General features: G+C 36.7%; 1 protein-coding gene across 3 annotated transcripts in view; it reads left to right on the forward strand.

Annotated features, from left to right (window-relative positions):
- Positions 1 to 19528, forward strand: part of HTT (huntingtin) — a 79063-nt gene that overhangs the window by 49632 nt on the left and 9903 nt on the right. For all 3 annotated transcript variants that reach the window (XM_061376002.1, XM_061376003.1, XM_061376005.1), the window contains 17 exons: positions 2218 to 2425; positions 3780 to 3921; positions 5173 to 5352; positions 6732 to 6908; positions 7158 to 7234; positions 8303 to 8441; positions 9848 to 9970; positions 10830 to 11043; positions 11242 to 11387; positions 11831 to 12008; positions 12297 to 12392; positions 13212 to 13399; positions 14627 to 14753; positions 16439 to 16539; positions 17214 to 17368; positions 17727 to 17866; positions 18031 to 18113. In XM_061376002.1, coding sequence (XP_061231986.1) covers positions 2218 to 2425; positions 3780 to 3921; positions 5173 to 5352; positions 6732 to 6908; positions 7158 to 7234; positions 8303 to 8441; positions 9848 to 9970; positions 10830 to 11043; positions 11242 to 11387; positions 11831 to 12008; positions 12297 to 12392; positions 13212 to 13399; positions 14627 to 14753; positions 16439 to 16539; positions 17214 to 17368; positions 17727 to 17866; positions 18031 to 18113 — 2474 coding nt within the window. The remainder of the gene's footprint in view (positions 1 to 2217; positions 2426 to 3779; positions 3922 to 5172; positions 5353 to 6731; positions 6909 to 7157; positions 7235 to 8302; positions 8442 to 9847; positions 9971 to 10829; positions 11044 to 11241; positions 11388 to 11830; positions 12009 to 12296; positions 12393 to 13211; positions 13400 to 14626; positions 14754 to 16438; positions 16540 to 17213; positions 17369 to 17726; positions 17867 to 18030; positions 18114 to 19528) is intronic.

A 19528-nucleotide genomic window follows, 5' to 3' on the forward strand; every position in this document is an offset into this window, starting at 1 on the left:
AAAAGGTCTTGGCACAAGTTCTTCACAGACTTCCTTGCAGATACGGGACAAGGGACTCTGCATTCCATAGCCTGTAAAATGGGAGTTACAGTACCTTACTACATAGCAGATAGAAATAATGAAAAAGTTCATACAGAATACTGTTGGACATTTAACATGATTCTGTGTTCTGTTATATGCCGAAAACTTTTGATTTCTTTTCAAGATCTTCCTATAGAGTTCAGTTATAAAGCCCTTTCTTGAGGGGAGAAAAACCCCTTAGCTTTGTTCCTGTCATTGCTACAAGCTGCTTCTTGCAAACATAAGTATCGTAGATGTAAACTTAGAAGGTTCTGTTAGAAATGTATTGGGTTCTCTATAGAAGCTCAAAGCTTCTGCATTGCTTTGATCTAACTTCCAGTAGCTTTACTCCTTGTAGTCTTCAGTAATGGCGACAGTTAGAAAAGTGAGTAGGAAACTGATTGAATTGTGTTGTGGCAGCTGTGGTGGATGAGGTTTTCTTTAGACCAGTGAAATCAGAAAATGAAGCTGGAAGTTCTCCTACAGTGAGAGCTGGGATACTGGAAAAGGAAGGCTCAGCTAATTCTGCTCTAGCAGCTTCCAAGCTGTACTGTGAGTCTTCCCACGAGCTATGTGTAAATTTCCATGCAAAATTAAAATTAAATATTAAAATACTTATGCAGAGCACTGGGATATGTGTCTTGCATGATCTTTAGAAACGAATTTCATGTAAGATACAAATCAACTCCAAGTAATATTAATGATGTAGTTATCTTACACAGTGTGACAGAGTAGAAGGAAAGTTGGTCAGACACATGGGCTGCATTTTCATGGTGTAGCTTTTTTTTTTAAGGTTTAGGCTTATGGTTAACTAAGTGCGTGGCTTTTTAGTACTTGTTTTCAGTTAATACCTCTAATTTGTTTCTTTTTCAGTTATAATCTAACTACAAGTGCAGTTCATAGCAACTTGTGTCTGGGAACATGGATTAAGCTCTGCTTATAAATAGTGTCATAAACACTATTCTACTTGGGTGTTTTATATTCTTGCCCATTATAGTTTTCTCAAAATGTGAACATTGCTGACTCCTATGTATTCAACTACAGAAGCTACCAGATTAGAAATTAAGATTTTTAATGTACTGCTTTGAAGTTGGTAGAAATAAAAGGCATAGAGTGAAAAGATGAGCCTGCAGGGGCTTTCATGACTGTAGACAGTCACTAGATGGTGCTATTACTACAGTTACAGGAAACTGGACTGGTAATAACACTGGTAAGCTAGTAAGTGGAACCCGAGTTTTGACTTAGTTACTTTTCTCATTCTTTGCTATTTACGTATCATATTTACCAGTCCTGGGGGCAGCTTAAACTGGTCCACATGACAGCTTCATTTTTCTGTATATCTGGCAAGGCAGGCAAAAAGCACTGCAGTTCTTCATTATTCTGATTAGCTTTTGCTTTCTAACTGGTTCTGAATAAAGCTTTTTTCCCTCTGGTCTCATCTTCTCATAGAAACTCAAAAGGTTCTGTGTCTTTAGAAACTTTTAAGTTTGCCCATCTTCTTTTTCCCACCCTTCCTTTTGGCATATGAATAGAAAATCAGCAAGTCAGAAAGCAAAATTTAGCTTTTGTGCTGAATGTTCAGTGTGTAGGGCAGTGACTTTCTCCACTTAAAAGCATTTACTGTTTTCACTTTGGAAATTGAGTAGAATGGTATCAGTTTAGTTTCAGTTAAATGTATTTGGGAAGCCATCATCTGAAGTTGGATATGTGTAAGTGATCTTCCTCAGCATATAGAATAGGAGTTACAGGATGGTTCTTAATTAGAACTTCTATGTTTTACTTTATGAACAAAACAAAAAAAACAACACAGAAGCCCTGGTCTATGATCAGTAATTTAAAATTTGGTAAATGCTTTCATGTATCAGAAACTTTTTTAGTATATGACAGAAAAAAGGATGAGAAGCTTCATTACAATTCTAGTCTGCGTAAAGCATTATTTATCGAGTCTGGAAGTTTGTCGTAACCGTGTACACACTGCTTTTGGGCAAACTCCATGACTTGCTTAGATTTGTAAAACCACTTAGGATATGCATTTCTTCCAGGAATGATAGTGGCTTATGACACACGATTTTTATTGTCAGGTTACTTTGAATAATTTTAGAACTGCAGAACACAGACTACAGCACAGTGTCTCTAACATGCTTTTATTGTTTTCAGGGATGTTTAGAAGAATTACAGCTGCAGCCACCAGACTTTTTACAGGAGATGGATCTGATGGTAGCTTCTATACCCTTGAAAGTTTGAGTGACCTTGTCCAGTCCATGATTCCCACACATCCTTCTTTAGTTCTCCTCTGGTGTCAAATCCTGCTGCTTGTCAATTATACCAACTACAACTGGTGGTCAGAAGTGCATCAAACCCCAAAGTAAGACTTGATTTTGATCCCTAGTAGTAGTGTGTGTCGTATTTGCTAAAATTATGTTAAAACAGTCTAAGATTTTACTGCGAAGCCTGCCAGCCCTTTGAATAGTACTATTTGGATTCTGAAATAGATCTGCATTTACTTTGCATCTATACATATTATCTGTTCCAATATCAGTATGTCTTTCCAACTAAGGAAATGTGTTCTGCACTTGGTTGTACTCAAAAGAACTGCTAGGTAATTTCTCTACTTTTAAGGCAAGAAAATGTCATCTGAGTACTACTTTTAATTAAAATTGTGGAACTAAGTATCAAAATATTCAGTATTTCGTTTTTCAGTGGAGACTTCGTATTTCACCTTCTAGCAAATGACCAGCCAGTGCAGATGGTATACACTGTTGTGTTTATTAAAATACAATCTGATCAGTTTATAGCTATAGTTATATCTATTCTCAGTGGGTCTGTTCTCAATTCTATCAAAATATAGTATCAACACCAGCACCATCCTGATTCATTAGCATCAAGCATGGTAGTAACTTCACTTAGTGTTAGTTGTCTGAAATGTGGAGATATGCCCTAAAGCAAGTGTTCTCTTGGTCTTAAGTTAGTTCATCTGTCAGGCATTGGAATGATTTGTCCTCTGGGGTTAAGAACAGCCCTATGTGGGTCGGTATCTGTCTGTGTTAACTGTAGAGGGAGACTAACAGCTGACTGGAGAGATGTTTCTGATGCTTGTGCAGTGAATGTTAGGGAAGCCTGGTCATGATCTAGATTGCTTGCCAAATGTGACATTTTTGCCTCAGTTCAACCTCATGATATGAAACAATATTATTCTAATTTGAGGAAACATAGAATTACCAGGGTTATGAGCAAAGCAGGACAACTGAAATGGCTATGGTTCTATTTATTGCAGTTATCTTCTTTGATTTACCAGTATTGCCACTATTTTTTTCTGGCTTGGGCATCGCTGTCAATCTGACACTAAGTGCTCAAGAGCACTGGTTTGGCTTGACAAGAAAATACATTATTAGATTCTGTCATCTTACCAGGGATGTAATAACCGATGTTTTTCTTTTAAATAACTAATTTAGTTCTTCAGGTGTTCTTCACACTGTCCAAGTCAGTAATAAACACAGGACAAAAAAGTGGTGCTACAGTTGTTAGGAAGTAAAAAGCTGATGGAAAGCAAAGTGTCTTCTTCAAAGCAGTTTCATGTTTGAATGAAGTTTGTAAGAAAATAAATACTATGTAAAGACATTGGTAGGATATTCCAAGCAATTTGATTGATAAAGTTTCAGTAGCCACAGTAATAAAGTGTAGTCATAAAATAGTAACAAAATACAATGTGCTTCTTTTAGGAGACACAGTCTTTCTACTACTAAATTGCTTAGCCCTCAGATATCTGGAGACAGTGATGAATCAGATTCAGAATCTAAACGTGGCATGTGCAACAGAGAGATAGTGAGAAGAGGAGCACTCATTCTTTTCTGTGACTATGTTGTAAGTTTTGAATTATGAATGTCATACTTACAGTTTTACTTTCTTGTGCTGGCAGTCTTTTATTGCTGATGTGCATGCATTAAGTGTATCTGTCTGGTTTACATTCTGTTTTCAGGTGGTGCTTCTGTAAGCTTAGTTATGACTTTGGCATTTTATTTCTATTCTAAACTGAGAATATTTTGGGTTATAAAGGATACCTGGTAGGTAATAGAATTATCTGCTGGGTATCACTTGAGTGGCATGGTTTAGTGTGAGGTGTCCTTGCCCATGGCAGGGGGGTTGGAACTGGATGATCTAAAGGTCCTTTCCAACCTGAAGTATTATATGATTCTATGTTCATTGCTTACTTGGGAAATGCTGGGAGTACACTAAGTAGTACATTGGACTTCCCAACATCTGTAGTAGTGTCTAGGAGACAACAAGTTTCTGCCTATACCTTAAGAGGAGAGGTTTAACACTGACACTGAAGAAGCACTTCAAGCACTAATGGATGATCAGTCACCAAAGTCAGACTACAGGTAGCTGAAAACCCCTCCAGAAACTCTTAACTGGGTGTCGGCATCACCTGGTTAGCTCTACAGATATTTTCATGTTGCATTGCACTGTTTATTGATATACAAATAGCCTCCATAGGTTTAATATTCATTATCAACAGGTCTCTTTGGATTTACTTTCCAGAAATTATTCATATTGTGTTTAAAGCCAGTAGTAATAAGAAGTCTTTAAAACAAAGCCTAAACAGATACCACATTTTACAACGTGACTGTGTGTGTACATGTTTATTTCAAACAGCATTTCATTAAAAGAAGCATCTTTGAATTGACCTTATTGATTCACTTTTTTAACCTAAACTTTTAGTGTCTTAAGCCTAAATTTACACATTCGTTATGAGTTGCTTAATTTACACCAAGATCAAAAGCATTTGGGAAAATTGTCATGTAAAAATAATGATGGCCAGGTTGGACAGGGCTTTGAGCATCCTAGTCTTGTGGAGGGTGTCCCTGCCCATAGCAGGGAGCTGGGACTAGATGGTCATAGAATTATCTAGGTTGGAAAAGACCTTGCAAGATCATCAAGTCCAAATCTTTAAGGCCCCCTCCAACCCAAACTATTCTGTGATATCAATATTTTAGAATAGCCATCAGAATTATATATGGAAAAAATGTACTTTGTGTCTGATAAAACTTTTTAGTAATTATATGCTTAATATGGGTATTACTGGAATCAGATTTTAATTTTTTTCCCCTTTAGTGTCAAAACCTACATGATTCAGAACACTTGACCTGGCTTATTGTGAACCATGTTCAAGACTTGATTAATCTATCCCATGAGCCTCCAGTGCAAGACTTTATTAGTGCTGTTCACAGGAATTCAGCAGCCAGTGGTCTCTTCATCCAGGCCATTCAGTCACGGTGTGAGAATCTTGCAGCTGTAAGTTTAACTCTTTGCCTTTAAAGAATAGAGTGACTTATATTTAGCATATGTTTAACTGATAAGTATGCAGATCCTGACATTTCTGGGTCATTTATCAACTTCCAAATTTATTTTTAAAGTTACTTTCTTAAAAATGCCAACCTCAAACCTTATAATATGCTAGCAACCTTAGCATCAGGTGTGTTCCATCTATCAAATCTATGATTTCAACTAGAGTTGATTAAACTGATTAAAACTGTAACTTTCATGTTTGATTTCAGTACCTTGTAAGGCATAAGTAACAAACTACTAACTAAAGATGCAGGACAGGAACTAGCCCACCTTCATAGGCCCTAACAACATGAAAATGGTTTACAAGCTCATTCCTTCCCCATTGATCTGCCCCACAAGTCATAGCCTCTTGATGAGGGAAATACTGCTTCAGAAATGCAGTATTGTTTCTGGTGATTATTTTAGTCTTTAAATTAAAAGTGGACAAGACTTTATAGGGGTGTAAGGTTGTATGCATCCCTCTTAATCTTTGGAAGTCACTGTTATTCGCTGGACTTCCTTTAGAGCTAATGATGGGAGATGCTACTATAACCTTGAGTAGCCTGGTGATGTTTCTTGTCTCTTCCCACTGTCTGTGCAAATCTAGTGCAACTACATTAGTGCTTTAGGCATGTGAGTGAAACACTTTAAAATTAGGTGAGGCGAATCTGAGGTTCGATGTCTGAGAGCTGGTAGAATGAGCTAAATTAAATGTGTTTGAATGGAAGGTTTAGTGATTCTGTGAAATGTTTGGTGATACCAGAAAAGATATCAGTAAAATATTAAAATAGCTGATATTTACAGTCTGCTCTAAACCAAGGTTGGTTCCACTAGTCAAACTAGCTTGTCTCTGTCCCTTTACATTACTGGTGCTGAATTGGTGCTCATGTTTAAGAAAATAAATCTTTGTACCCCCTTTGGATCCTGAACAGCTATTGTGTTGCTGTTCGTATGATTTAACCATGTGCCCAAAAAATCCCTAGTGCTTATCTGGATTTCTGTACTATCTCTTGTCTTCACTATGCTCACATTCCTATATTCTTCCAGCAAAAGTTCAAGCTGCTCACTGTTCTTGAAGGTTTCTCCAATTCCACTTAAGTCTCTCTAGCTTTTTTCCCTAAAAGTTTTGCTCCCTGTGTTTTGCTTACTCTTTGGAAGAGTAAGCTTTTGCAGTTAAACATCAAACAACTTAGTGTTCACACTGAATAACCCAGTAACTCAAACCTGTTCTTTTCTAGAAGTTGTCTGCTACAGTTTTTTCTAAATGCATTTCCCTTTAGTCTTTGTATTCCAGTTGACTACTTCCTTATGTCTGTTTTTCTGTTTTGTTTTGTTTCAATGTCTAGCCCACAACTCTGAAGAAGACATTACAGTGCTTAGAGGGAATACATCTCAGTCAGTCTGGGGCCGTCTTAACATTATATGTTGATAAGTTGCTGTGTACTCCATTCCGTGTGCTTGCTCGCATGGTTGACACACTGGCTTGCCGTCGGGTGGAAATGCTTTTGGCTGCAACTTTACAGGTAAAGATAAACATGAATTAGTAGATAAGATTGGGCATTGCTAGAAATATGAGCAAGTGTAATGATTCAAGGTACATCAAAATATGATGATGTTTAAATGATTTCATTGGAGAAGAAATTTATTTAGTATAATAGGTACATGAATTTTTGTTTCCCTTCATCTGCCTTCATCGTTTTTTAAATCTGTTCAAGGAATCTGTGGATATTTTACTTATTTCTGTATATAATTCTTGTGACTCTTTCCTATAGAACAGCATTACTCAGTTGCCAGTTGAAGAACTTGATAGAATTCAGGAATACCTTCAAAACAGTGGATTAGCAACAAGGTAAGTAATACCAGTATGTGTTAAAATGCCAGAGTAAGAAATATTCTAATACTAAATGTGTTAACTCTTTTTTCCTACATTTGGGTGTTGATTTAAATATAAAATAATGGGTCCTTTTTTGGAGGTAAAACAGAGTAAAATCTCTCAGGAGATATAGGCATGTTTTGATACAAGGATAGTTGTGTTTGCCTGAGTTGAATTTGCAGTATTACTTCAGAAGTAAACCCAAGCTAAAGGCTTGAAGGCATCAGGTTGTCTTTCTGCATCCCAGTCAATATTTAACTTTTAAGAAATAATAGCTCCTTGAGGAAAAAAATACATTACTGAAAGCAATTTGTATTTTCCTCAGACATTTGCAGAATTTTTGTCCAAGCTGGGTGGGCTGGCTTTTTTCTTTGCTTGTTTTGGTGCTTTTCTCCATACAACTGTGTTAAAGTTTTTAACTGTTCAGTCTCCCAACTGTTTAAACTGCTGTTACAAAAAGGAGCAAATTCCATTGTTTTTTAAAAGATTTATTTACTGTTGGAAAAAGCTTTATTTATTCTTATTCCTCTTGATATTGTTACTGTTTGAGGTTAATATCTGTTGCCTGAAATAACAAGTAAAGGAAAAGAATCTAAAGTCGAAGACTGCAGTAGGTTGAAAGTAATGTGCTTTCCTAGCTAACATTACTTAGGTTAGTTTTAGAGGGTTCTTGTTTGATAGGTCTTAGAACATATTTGTCTTCAGTCAAATAATCTGCGCACTACCTTTTATTCTTCTTACTTGTTAAAAAGATTTACTGCATAATGAAAACCTCAATTCGCATTTTATGCTTAAGCATGTACAAACTTTAAATCTAAATTAAGTCATTGTAGCTGATGATGCTGAGTTTATTTCTTGGCTACTGATAGCTGTCATATGATGTAGTTCTGCATCATATGATGGCACATATCCAACGAAGAATTTAAGATCCTGCTGTTTTTCTCTACCAGGATTAGAATTGGCTCACTGGATATCTTTCTAATTTTAAATGGTTTACAAAACTGAGTAAGTTAGCTCTCTGCTGATGTGTTCTTCTATTTTCAGACATCAAAGGCTTTACTCGCTCTTGGATAGGTTTCGTCTTATGGTAGCACCAGGCACAACTAGTCCTTCACCTCTGGTTACCTCACACCCACTAGATGGAGAAGACCAACCAGCTTTAGAGAATGTAATTCTAGACAAAGTAAGGTTATGTTTAGAAAGACTGGCTAAAAGTGCCTTGGTTGTAAACAAGCTTTGCTAATTACAAAATACTTAAATACAACTTATTTTTACTGCGCCGTTAATGTTCTCAGAATTGTCAATGAAACCCAAATATAGATCAGTGAATGATTTCATATGTTTTGGCTGGCTGTTGAACTTAAGATGAATAATTAGCACATGCATAGACGTTTATGTTGACAGTGCTGTGAAAAACTATCAAGTCTTGGGTTTTTGCATAATTTTGATGGAAAGATTTATATAATGTTCAGTAGAGACTGACATATACCCTTGGTATTTGCTGCAGTGATAGATTTTATTAATATGCTCAAAACTGTTGGTTGCCCCTTAGATATTAAGCATTACTTCTCAGTTTCCACTTCTCAGCTTTGCTTCCAGAGAACAATCTTGACTACTTAACTGCTTCTCTCTTTTGTGGGGCCTGTATCTTCCTTTTTTTCTGGTTGTCCCATGGCACAGATAATTTCTCTTTTTCATTCTTTCATATTCTACCATGATACACAGTAATAGGAAATATATGTAACTTTGTCCTCAAATTAACCAAAAAAATCTCTGTAACTGTAAATTCTGCACAAAGGAAGTAGGTTTTGTGTGTTTCCTATACAACCCCTACATAGGCCATAAAACCGTAAATACCTCAGATTGGAAGGGATGCATAGGGATCATGCAGTCCAACTCCCTGTTCCTTGCAGGGCTACCTAAAACTAAACCATATAACTGAGAGCATTGTCCAGATGCTCCTCAACCTCCAGCTGGTGTAGCTGCATTCTAATTCACATCACCAAATTCAGGGTTATGAGAAGGAAACCACAGAAAACTGGTAACTGAGCCTTTTTATGTTCCTTAGTTAAATCAGTTAACTCATTAACTAATTCCTGTACACTCATCACTGATAATTTAAGGAGTAAATTTGCAGTGATGTGTGATGGTCTTCCTTTATTTCAGTGAGTGTTAAAAGATAGATGCTATCTTCGTCTGCTCATATATTTGAATCTGAGTACTTCTTTTTGGTTACAGTATTGGATTCTTTGCTATTAGTGGTATGTTTGTGTGACTACGGAGTATTTCGGGTTTTTTCCTAGGTAGTCTCCTCAACTTTAGGATCCTAATGCCTATACCTGTGCTATATGTTAAGCTTATTTTTTGTTTTCTGTCCAGATTCTTACGGAAATAGACCACTTGCCAGTGGACATCCATCAGTCTAGTTTAAGATGGTCCATTTGCCAATTGTCTGTTCATTAATGTCACCTAGTGATATCTTAAATGGACCATGATTCAGTGCCAATGAGCAGTTCTCCCCCTGCACCTATAAACTTATTATTTTCTGAAAACAAATATGTAATAAATTTCTTTCTTTAATTATCGAAGGACTGGTATGTGTCACTGGTGAGGTCGCAGTGTTGCGTCAAGTCTGACTCGGCTCTACTAGAAGGTGCAGAACTGGTAAATAGGATTCCTCAGCCTGATCTGAACTCCTTCATGACCAGCAAGGTAATTTCTTTATCAGATAAAACACAGTCAGATGAAGAGGATGGAATTACTTTTTAATGTTCTTAATTGATAATATTAATAGATTATGTTCTTAAATGTAAACACTTCCAATGTATCTGTAGTTCAGTTCTTGAATTTCACTCCATTTTGGAAACTAAAATAGTAGATATGTTTTGCTTCTGTGTCTAGCAGTGCTGCTCATAATAGCTTTCTAGTAGCACACGTTGAGTGTGTCACTGGAAGTGAAAGTTAGTTTGTGTATTAGAATCACAAACATCCAGTTCTGCCGTTTTATATAATCTCATTTTGCCATACAGTCTCTTACAAGAACAGTTGTTTCTGTAACCTTTTACATATCTGTGCTTAGATGACTTGCAATATGAAGGTAACAGGCCACAGACGGTAATCTGGTGTAAAGGACAACTTGCATTATTACTTTGTTTTTTAGTAATTTATTTTGTTCAAATTCTCTGCGTTACACTTGCTACTGGTATACAGAAATAATAATGGGAAACTGTTTAGAAACATTATTTGTTTGAAAACTTACTACTTGGAAGATTCTTTGTATATAGGTCATCTTTAAGCTTATTCACATGCTTAAATAAAATTAAATTAAATTAAAATTTGGAATAAGCATAGAGTTTTCTTTCCAGAACAGTAGTGTTTGGAATCTAAATGTAGAACAAATATGAGCTTAATTATGGAATTGTTACAACACATTAGAGCAGAGGTCATAATAACAAGTTAATTAATAAACTGTTAATTTACCACCATATTAGTATGCCAAAATAGTACTGTTGAATACTTAGCTTCTCTTTAAAAGCAATTTCTTTACTTTTTATTTACTATTTGACTTCAGGAATTCAACCTAAGCTTATTGGCACCTTGTTTAAGTGTTGGCATGAATGAAATCTCAAGAGACCAAAAGAGCAGCTTCTTTGAAACAGCTCGGACGGTAACTCTGGATCATGTGTCTACCACAGTACAGAACCTTCCAGCCAGCCACCAGGTTTTTCAACCACTATTGCCAACTGAGCCATCACCCTACTGGAAAAAACTAAGTGATATCTTTGGTAATAGAAATAATGGTCTTTTTAAGTATATTCTCTCCTCTGCAAAGGTACTTTACAGATGTCTTGTGAATACATGAACTTACTATTTTTTAAAAAATCAAGATACCTGCATTAAAGTGCTTAGGAAATAAGTCTGAAAAAAATTTATTGAGGGGAAAAAATTCAAACTGCTAGATTTCATCCAGTCTTATTTTATAGGAGATGAGGCGATGTATCAGTCTATGATGACACTTTGTCGTGCACTGGCTCAGTATTTGTTGTTACTGTCAAAACTGCCAGCTGGTCTCCGTGTTCCTCCTGACAAAGAGGACGATATCCTGAAATTCGTAGTGATGTCAGTAGAGGTAAGAAACTACAGCATAATTAAGGTGTCATGAAACGTTGGGAGCAGGAACAACTTTGACTTACACTGGTCACCATTAAGTAACATTTGATCTGGGCAACTTTCTTGTCTTAAGTGTAGAAATTTCTTCTAGTGCTAGTAAATCAGATGGACTTACGGGAGAAGGGTAGCTGTTGACAAGAAGTTGATTGACTGATGGGATGATCTTGGCATTTGGGAGACTGGCCCTGCACTGATCTGTGGGAGACTGAATAAACAGTGTATAACACTCATCATTTTTTTGTTGTACTCAAAAGAAATTCTGTTTTCTCAGGAAAACAAATCAGTTCAACTTGCTAATAAAACTGTACATATTGTTGAGTAAAAAAACACCATCAGACACCTTTAGCTGTAAGTTCTCTTGTGCCAATTTGCTATTAATGGGAAATTTTTATTTTTGCCCAGGCACTATCATGGCGTTTAATGCATGACCAGATTCCATTAAGTGTAGATCTTCAAGCTGCTCTGGATTGTTGCTGTCTGACATTACAGCAGCTTAACCTCTGGAATTTATTGGCTTCTGCAGCAAATGTGACATATGCTTGCTCCTTAATTAATTGCATTAGATTTATCGTAGAAGCAGGTGAGTCTTATTTAAACAGCTATGAGAAAATTTTTTTAATAAATTGTCAGTCATCACTGATGGACTTCCAGGTGTCTGGAATATTTCTTCTGAGTCCTCTTCAATTATTTTGTTGACAGATTTGTTTTTACTACTTTTAATTTCTCATTTAAAACTTTGTGTTTACTTTTGAACTTGGCAGATGCCTTGGAGATGTTAAATACTTGACTTTTATGTGGCTTTGAGGAGAAAAAGAGAATATGAGAGATGTAATGGCTGTATCTTTTCAATATTTTTATCTTAATTTAGTTGCTGTTGAACCTGGCAATCAACTTCTTAGTCCTGAAAGAAAGAAGAATACTTCAAAAGGCTTAAGTGAGGGTGAAGTTGATTCAAACTCACAGAGTAAGTAAACGGTGATTTTTCACTTTTGCCTTAAACTTTTACTGTAGAAATACTTGTAGGTACCCTTTCTATTATTATTTTTCAACAAAATTTCCTCTAAAACCTTATTTTTATTTGATGATTATTAACTATAGGCTGACATATTTTTAACAGGTAGAGTTGTTTTTTCTTGAGAGTTAAATATTACTGCAGATTTTTCTTGGGGGTGAGGGGGGTCTGCTGTCTGTGCAGCCAGGCTGCATGCTTTTTAATGTGTGACTATTTTTGTATGGGAGAGGAAATAGTAGCAGTTCTACATCTGAAGAATGGCAGATTCATTATCTGCCCTTCCACAGTATGGGAGCAATATGTTGAGGTGAAGTTCAAGCGTAGTCCATGAGCATGGACCAGCTGTACTAGTGCAGTAAGATACCACATCCATCTACAGAAACTACCTGTCAGATTTAGCATAGAGCTAGCTATGAGACTGTCATCTAAAAAAAAGATGTTTGGTCACTTTAAATTCTCACAAGTTCTCTGTTCAGTGTGGCCTGTTCTTGCTGGGGTTTGCGAGTCAGCTGCTTTGCTGGCAGATCTCAGGTACCGGTAATCTTCAGCACTGAGACTGTCAAACAAGACAAACTGTTGCTGTGAGGGTGGTAATACTCTTCAACTAGCTGAAATACTGTGGAATATTTCTTTGTATGCATTCTTATTGTGGTTTTGTCCTTCTTAGTCGACATACTGAAGTCATTAAGCATTTTCTGGTTTTCTGTATATTTTTTAATTATGTGTCTTTTGAAAGATTCATAAAACAGATTTCTTTTTCTCCCAACAAAGAAACCAAACACATTACTGCAGCTTGTGAAATGGTAGCTGAGATGGTGGAGTGTTTGCAGACTGTCCTGGCACTGGGACACAAAAGAAACAGCAGTATCCCAGCATTCCTTACTCCTGTCCTCAAGAACATCATCATCAGTTTAGCAAGGCTGCCTCTAGTGAACAGTTACACAAGAGTACCTCCTTTGGTATGTTCATTACGCTTTGTTTTCAGGAATTTAAAAGTTGGTCAGTAACTTCTTGAAAACCACACACAGTGCTGCATCTTAAATTTTACGTCAGTAGGACTTCAACCTTTAGTTAGTTTAATCAGCCAATTTGTCATCTTAAGCTGAGTAGCAAAACATTGTAAAGATAGCGTAGGAGTTCACTTTGGAAAGGAGTGTTGTCGCTCCTTGTGTTCTCACGTGAAGGAACATCCAGGTAGTGTGGTAGTTTAAGAAAGGAAGAGCAAGCAGTGACCTGGGGCTAATATTTCCTTCTTCTCAGTGGGATTGAGAAATCTATACTGCTACTTTCTTATGCCAAATGAATTGGCAAATTCATTTTTTATCATGCAATGATGCAGTGGTGCTGAGGTGTCTGAAGTAGTATCTGAACTCACTCAGGTATTTGTATGTGGTGCTGTACTATGGTGTGCCATACGATGGTATGCCATGCAAATACTTTTGGGTTATATAGTACTGTTCTTTCCTAACTCATCTTGGAAAATGTATTTCAACTTTTTCTTTTTGGTCAGTGTAACATGGATTCAAAAATATCTCATGATTGCCTCCATATGTGGTTAGTACTGTGAACTGATCTTGTTTTGATAAACTTCAAAACCACGATCAGAAGCATTTCTAGATACTTATAAGGTAGAACAAAAGGGAGTTTCCTGGTATGTGCAAGGCCATTTCTTTGGCCTTTCTCTGTTTCTCTCCACTCTGTTTTTGAGGGGATCTTATAAAAATACTAGTTTTTGTGACTGGGACTTTATTGCCCCTTCTCGGATGTATCTGTATGCTTTTTTTCAGGCATAGTGTGTAAACTTTTCCCTGAATTATCTTTTCAGCATCAGTTCTGCACAATCAAGGAGTCACCTGGCACTTAAGTTCCTGTCATATTTCAGCTTAGAATTTACTTGTCGTATATTTCAGTTTAGAATTTACTCGCTTCCATATCCAAACTTGGATAATAGGACTGAATAATTGTGAAAAATATGCAATTAATTTAAGACTCAGCAACACCCAAGGAAAACAGTATAAAATGTGTGCTAGCTGTGTTAGATATTTAATCTTTCTCTGAGGTGGTTTTTTACTTGGAGAATTACTTTATTTACTCATATCGCTTCTGAATGGCGCATATGTATTTATAGCTGTCACGTCAATAGTGTTTCTGCTTTAGATAAGTAGACTCAATTTCTCTTTCTTTAGGTCTGGAAATTAGGCTGGTCACCAAAGCCTGCAGGTGACTTTGGCACAGTTTTTCCTGAAATCCCGGTAGAATTTCTTCAAGAAAAAGAAATCTTTAAGGAGTTCATCTATCGCATTAATACTCTTGGTATGTAAAAATTATAAATGAATACAGTTGGCTGTTACTGGGCATTTACCTGTGTTGTGAAGCTACTGAATAACAGAATCTGGTACCATTTGTTTACTTTTGTTGCTTATGTGGAAGAGAAATAATATTTCAGAGCAGCTTAGTAATTGTGCTGCAATAATTGTTACATTCTGCTCAGTGCAGAGCAACAAATCATAAATTATAAAGCCAAACACTGTTCCAACTTGGGAAGATGATTTCAGCATGCTCTTTTACAGGATGTCCACTTGTTTTCTGGAGGGTACACTTGACAGTATGGTTGAGAATATTTTGCTTCCCCTCCTTTTCTGCATTCATTCATATTGCATAAACTGAATTTAGTGCCATTCAGTATTTTAAATGAGATGCTGTTACTTTAAGGCTGATGTATATGTCAAGGTTTACTGAATGAGAACCATAGGGCTTAAGACGTCAATTCTTTGCAGCAGCCGAGACTGAAAAAGGATAATGCATCGATTTTTCTATATGCTTATGGATTTTTTTGTTGCTGTTGTTATTGTTGTGGGTTTTTTGCTTGATTGGTTGGTTTTTTTGTCCCCTTCCCCAGTCCACAGGTTGATTGACTTGGGGCGCAGCACTGATTTCTGTTTGATCACTGTAATGGCCAAGATGACATTCTGGTTTTGTTTCTTTAAATACCATTAGTATAAACTGCAGGGTATTCAGGAATTCTTTGCAGTCTTCTGTAGGTAAAAATCTGTTTGGAAAAACTAAATGAGAAGTGCTTGAATTTTAATGGTCCAGTTTTTTAGGCAGTTCAGTCATTTTGCTTTTAGAGCATGAAGATTTCTTGGATTGTTACGGGATTTGCCACAACTTTCTTTCCTGTGAGAATTAGCCCATATTCTGAATGATTTGTGTTGTAGGAACCTGATAGTTCTCAGTGCTTTAAAAGATGGACAAAATATTGAAAAGTGTGTAAGCAACAACCACAACAGGGCCGCTTTAATAATGTGCCGAATCCATCTATAAGGGTCGTCACTTCCTAAAATACAACATAGAATCATAGAGTACTTAGGGTTGGAAAGGACCTTAAAATCATCCAGTTCCAACCTCCCCTGCCATGGGCAGGGACACCTCACACTAAACCATTTCACCCAAGGCTCTGTCCAACCTGGCCTTGAACACTGCCAGGGGTGGAGCATTCACAGCTTCCTTGGGCAACCCATTCCAGTGCCTCACCACCCTCACAGGAAAGAACCTCTTCCTTATATCCAATCTAAACTTCCCCTGTTTAAGTTTTAAACCATTACCCCTGGTCCTGTCACTACAGTCCCTAATGAAGAGTCCCTCCCCAGCATCCTTGTAGGCCTCCTTCAGACACTAGAAGCCTGCTGTGAGGTCTCCACGCAGCCTTCTCTTCTCCAGGCTGAACAGCCCCAACTTTCTCACCTGATCTTCATACAGGAGGTGCTCCACTCCCCTGATCATCTTCGTGACCTCCTCTGGACTTGTTCTGACAGTTCCATGTCCTTTTTATGTTGCTAGTTTAAATTTAAACTGTAGCAATTACGAAAAAAAATGCATAATCCAATAGAAAATGGTGTGAAACTAAATCTGTGGAAATTACATGCCAATTTTTTAATGCTGTTCTATGCTTGTGTTTGTATTAAGACATAAATGGCTATCTCTGAGTGTTTCCATAGGATGGATTAGCCGTACTCAGTTTGAAGAGACTTGGGCTACTTTGCTTGGTGTACTTGTAACTCAGCCTATAGTAATGGACCAAGAGGAGAACCAACAGGAGGTAATATCATTCACTAATTTTTTTTAAATTAAATTTTACTTAAAGTAAGAAAAATGTTTCTATTAATAAACCTGCACAGTAGAAAAGTAGTGACTAAAAACCAAGGAATTATTTCTGGTTTATATTTTCTTGTCTTCATATCCCTGTGAGTTCAGACACATGCAGCTTCTGGGTTAAAGCCCTTGCAAGTGTGTAACCAGTATGGAGAAATACTAGTCAAGCTGTTTCAACTTTATATTAGTACATCACTCAACATGCACACAGTTCAAAGTTTGGTTTATTAGATGTTTGGCTTTAGGCACAGTAGGAACTCCTTCTCTGAGAAGTTTCCAGCTCAGATCCGGTCTTATTTGATGCCTTGTTTCAACAGAGAGTTAATGTGTTGATGCAAAGAAAGAGACTAAACACTTTGAAGCAACAGAATAGATATCTTGAGGTTTTAATGCTTTTGTGATAAGAGAGGATGCATACAGAATGGCTGATGAGATGAGAGGGTATCTTGCTTTTACAGTTAAAGTGCTTTATGTGCATTGCTTAAGTCAGAGAGATTTCTGGACGGAAAGAAGTCTAGATGTCAGGCTTATTAATGATAATGTAATGGAAGGTGGCAAACTGATATTCAGAGCTTTCAGGATTCTATTTACAGTTCAAATTACAGTAACTTCATTTTACAGGAAGATACGGAGAGGACCCAAATTAATGTTCTTGCAGTGCAAGCCATAACTTCCTTGGTGCTGAGTGCAATGACAATACCTGTTGCAGGCAATCCAGCGGTTAGCTGTTTGGAACAGCAGCCCCGCAACAAAGCTTTAAAAGCTCTGGACACAAGGTATTTTTTACTTGTTCTAGAATGCATAAAAACTATACTTGTGATTATAATTGCTTAGTCTAGCTGTAGGAATTTTTCTAAGATTCTGTATTTTCTAAGTAAAAATGTATACAGATGGATCTGTTTACCTAGAATTTAAACGGACTTAGCATCACAAACCTGTTAAGCTGAAAGACAGTATCTGAAAAAGACAGTATCTTGTGCAGTGTGCAGAATTTATTTCTCAGCATTTCTCAGTCTTAGCATTCCTGATAATGAATATAAGCATAGACACAACATTGTCAGGTAAGCTAGTTAGACTTGCACAAAAAATGTTGAAGGGAAAATCTGCTTAAATTGTTTTCTGTTGGGCTTTCAGGTTTGGGAGGAAGCTAAGTGTTATCAGGGGAATTGTTGAACAAGAAATCCAAGCAATGGTATCTAAGAGAGATAATATTGCTACGCATCACTTATACCAAGCTTGGGACCCTGTTCCATCACTTTCTCCCGCTACTACAGGTAAGCGTGGTGGGGGTGGGAGGGAAGAGTGAATTCTCTATGTGTAAAAGATAGAGAAAATACTCTTAGGAATTAATTTGAAATCCAGTTTGCAGGAAATGAAACCATTTTCACATCTACTTTTCTGTGCATATTTTAAAGAGTTGTCTTCTGTTTTGTTATAGGTGCTCTCATCAGCCATGAAAAACTCTTACTGCAGATCAATACTGAACGAGAAATAGGAGATATGGATTATAAACTGGGACAGGTTTGTTAAAACCTTAACTTTAAACCTGACTTTACTTACATTTCTACCAGTTTGTAAAAATTAGACGGTGTTGCTTAAACTCAGATGTAAGCTAACAGCTCTCGGGGATGCAGTGTAGGTTATAGCTGGCTGAGAGGAATTGCCCAGTTTTCCCACCTCTCATGGAATTTTTGCTTGTGTGTCTGAGGCCTACCTGTGAGCCAGCTATTGAGTTGTACTTCTCAGCCTTGTGTGTTCAAATGTAGCTTCTACTAGCTATTAGATTTTAATCTGCTACTGCATGCTTGCAGTAGTCCTTAGGAAATGGAAATCACTGGACTTAAAATAAGCAATGTTATTTTAAATCCAGTGTGGAGATGTAAGTTTCACTGGATGATGCTAGTTGGAAAAGTAGCACTGCATACAGTGAATTAAAAAAGATAGTCTTTATCCAGTTATTTATCTCCTTGAAAAATTAGTCTTGCAAAAAGTTACACATTAGCTTTAAATGTAGTATTTGGTTTGCTATTTGAATAGTATGTATTAGTATTTGAATAGTATGTATTAGTATTTGAATAGTATGTATTAGTACTTGAATAGTATGTATTAGTGAAAAAAATCACCCTACACCTTAAATACTAAACTTGGGTGACTTTTTTTGAGGAATACTTTGCATAGGGAAGACCAAACACACATTTGTCTGTCTCTAGGTTTCTATGTGTTCTCTTGAGATTCTGAGTGGCTTGAACTTCCAGTATCTGCAGGCTTACAGACCTTGTGTGTTATTTACAAAATCTGTAATCTCTGTAGCAGTATTAGGCATTAGACATCCTACTTGAAAAAGAAATAAATGTGTGTATATTTTTGCTGAACATGAAAGAGTATGTAAGGATGAATTTCTGTCTTAGAAGTCTTAAGCTTTGTATGATAAGTAACTTTAGAGGGAAAAGTAATACCTGCATTGAAACATAGGAAGCACTGATCTTGTTCTGGAATCTTCACATAGATCATTTATGAAATGCCATCAGCAGGTCTTACTGTTCTGAAACATTAGTTTTATTTATAGATAACTTGAAGAACCACCAAGAAGTTTTCTTCTTTGTAGATAATTGTTTATCTAGCCTGGGTCAAAAGATTTGACATCTTAGACCTGTCTGGTTTCAGAAGAAAGGTTATACTGCAATCAGATATGCTGAGTTACGGTTTGAGAAGAGTTAGGGGTGTGTTTTCTGTTGAACTGCAGTCATTGCAATTCTTTCTGAATTGTTTTCTTGCTTAAGATGAGTGGTAAAATATTGTTCTTTGCTTTAGATCTTCGATCTGTTATGTTGGTGTAGGATGATGCATATACATTGCTAGTGCATGCTTACAGGTTAGCCGATACTGCTTTTAGCATCACCTGTATTGCTGAGCTAAGCGCATGGTGCTGCTGGTTT

The sequence above is a fragment of the Neopsephotus bourkii genome, unplaced genomic scaffold (genome assembly GCF_033783945.1).
Source record: "Neopsephotus bourkii isolate Nb327-2 ecotype Australia unplaced genomic scaffold, CSIRO-AGI_Nbou_v1 NB_1686, whole genome shotgun sequence".
Taxonomy (NCBI): domain Eukaryota; kingdom Metazoa; phylum Chordata; class Aves; order Psittaciformes; family Psittacidae; genus Neopsephotus; species Neopsephotus bourkii.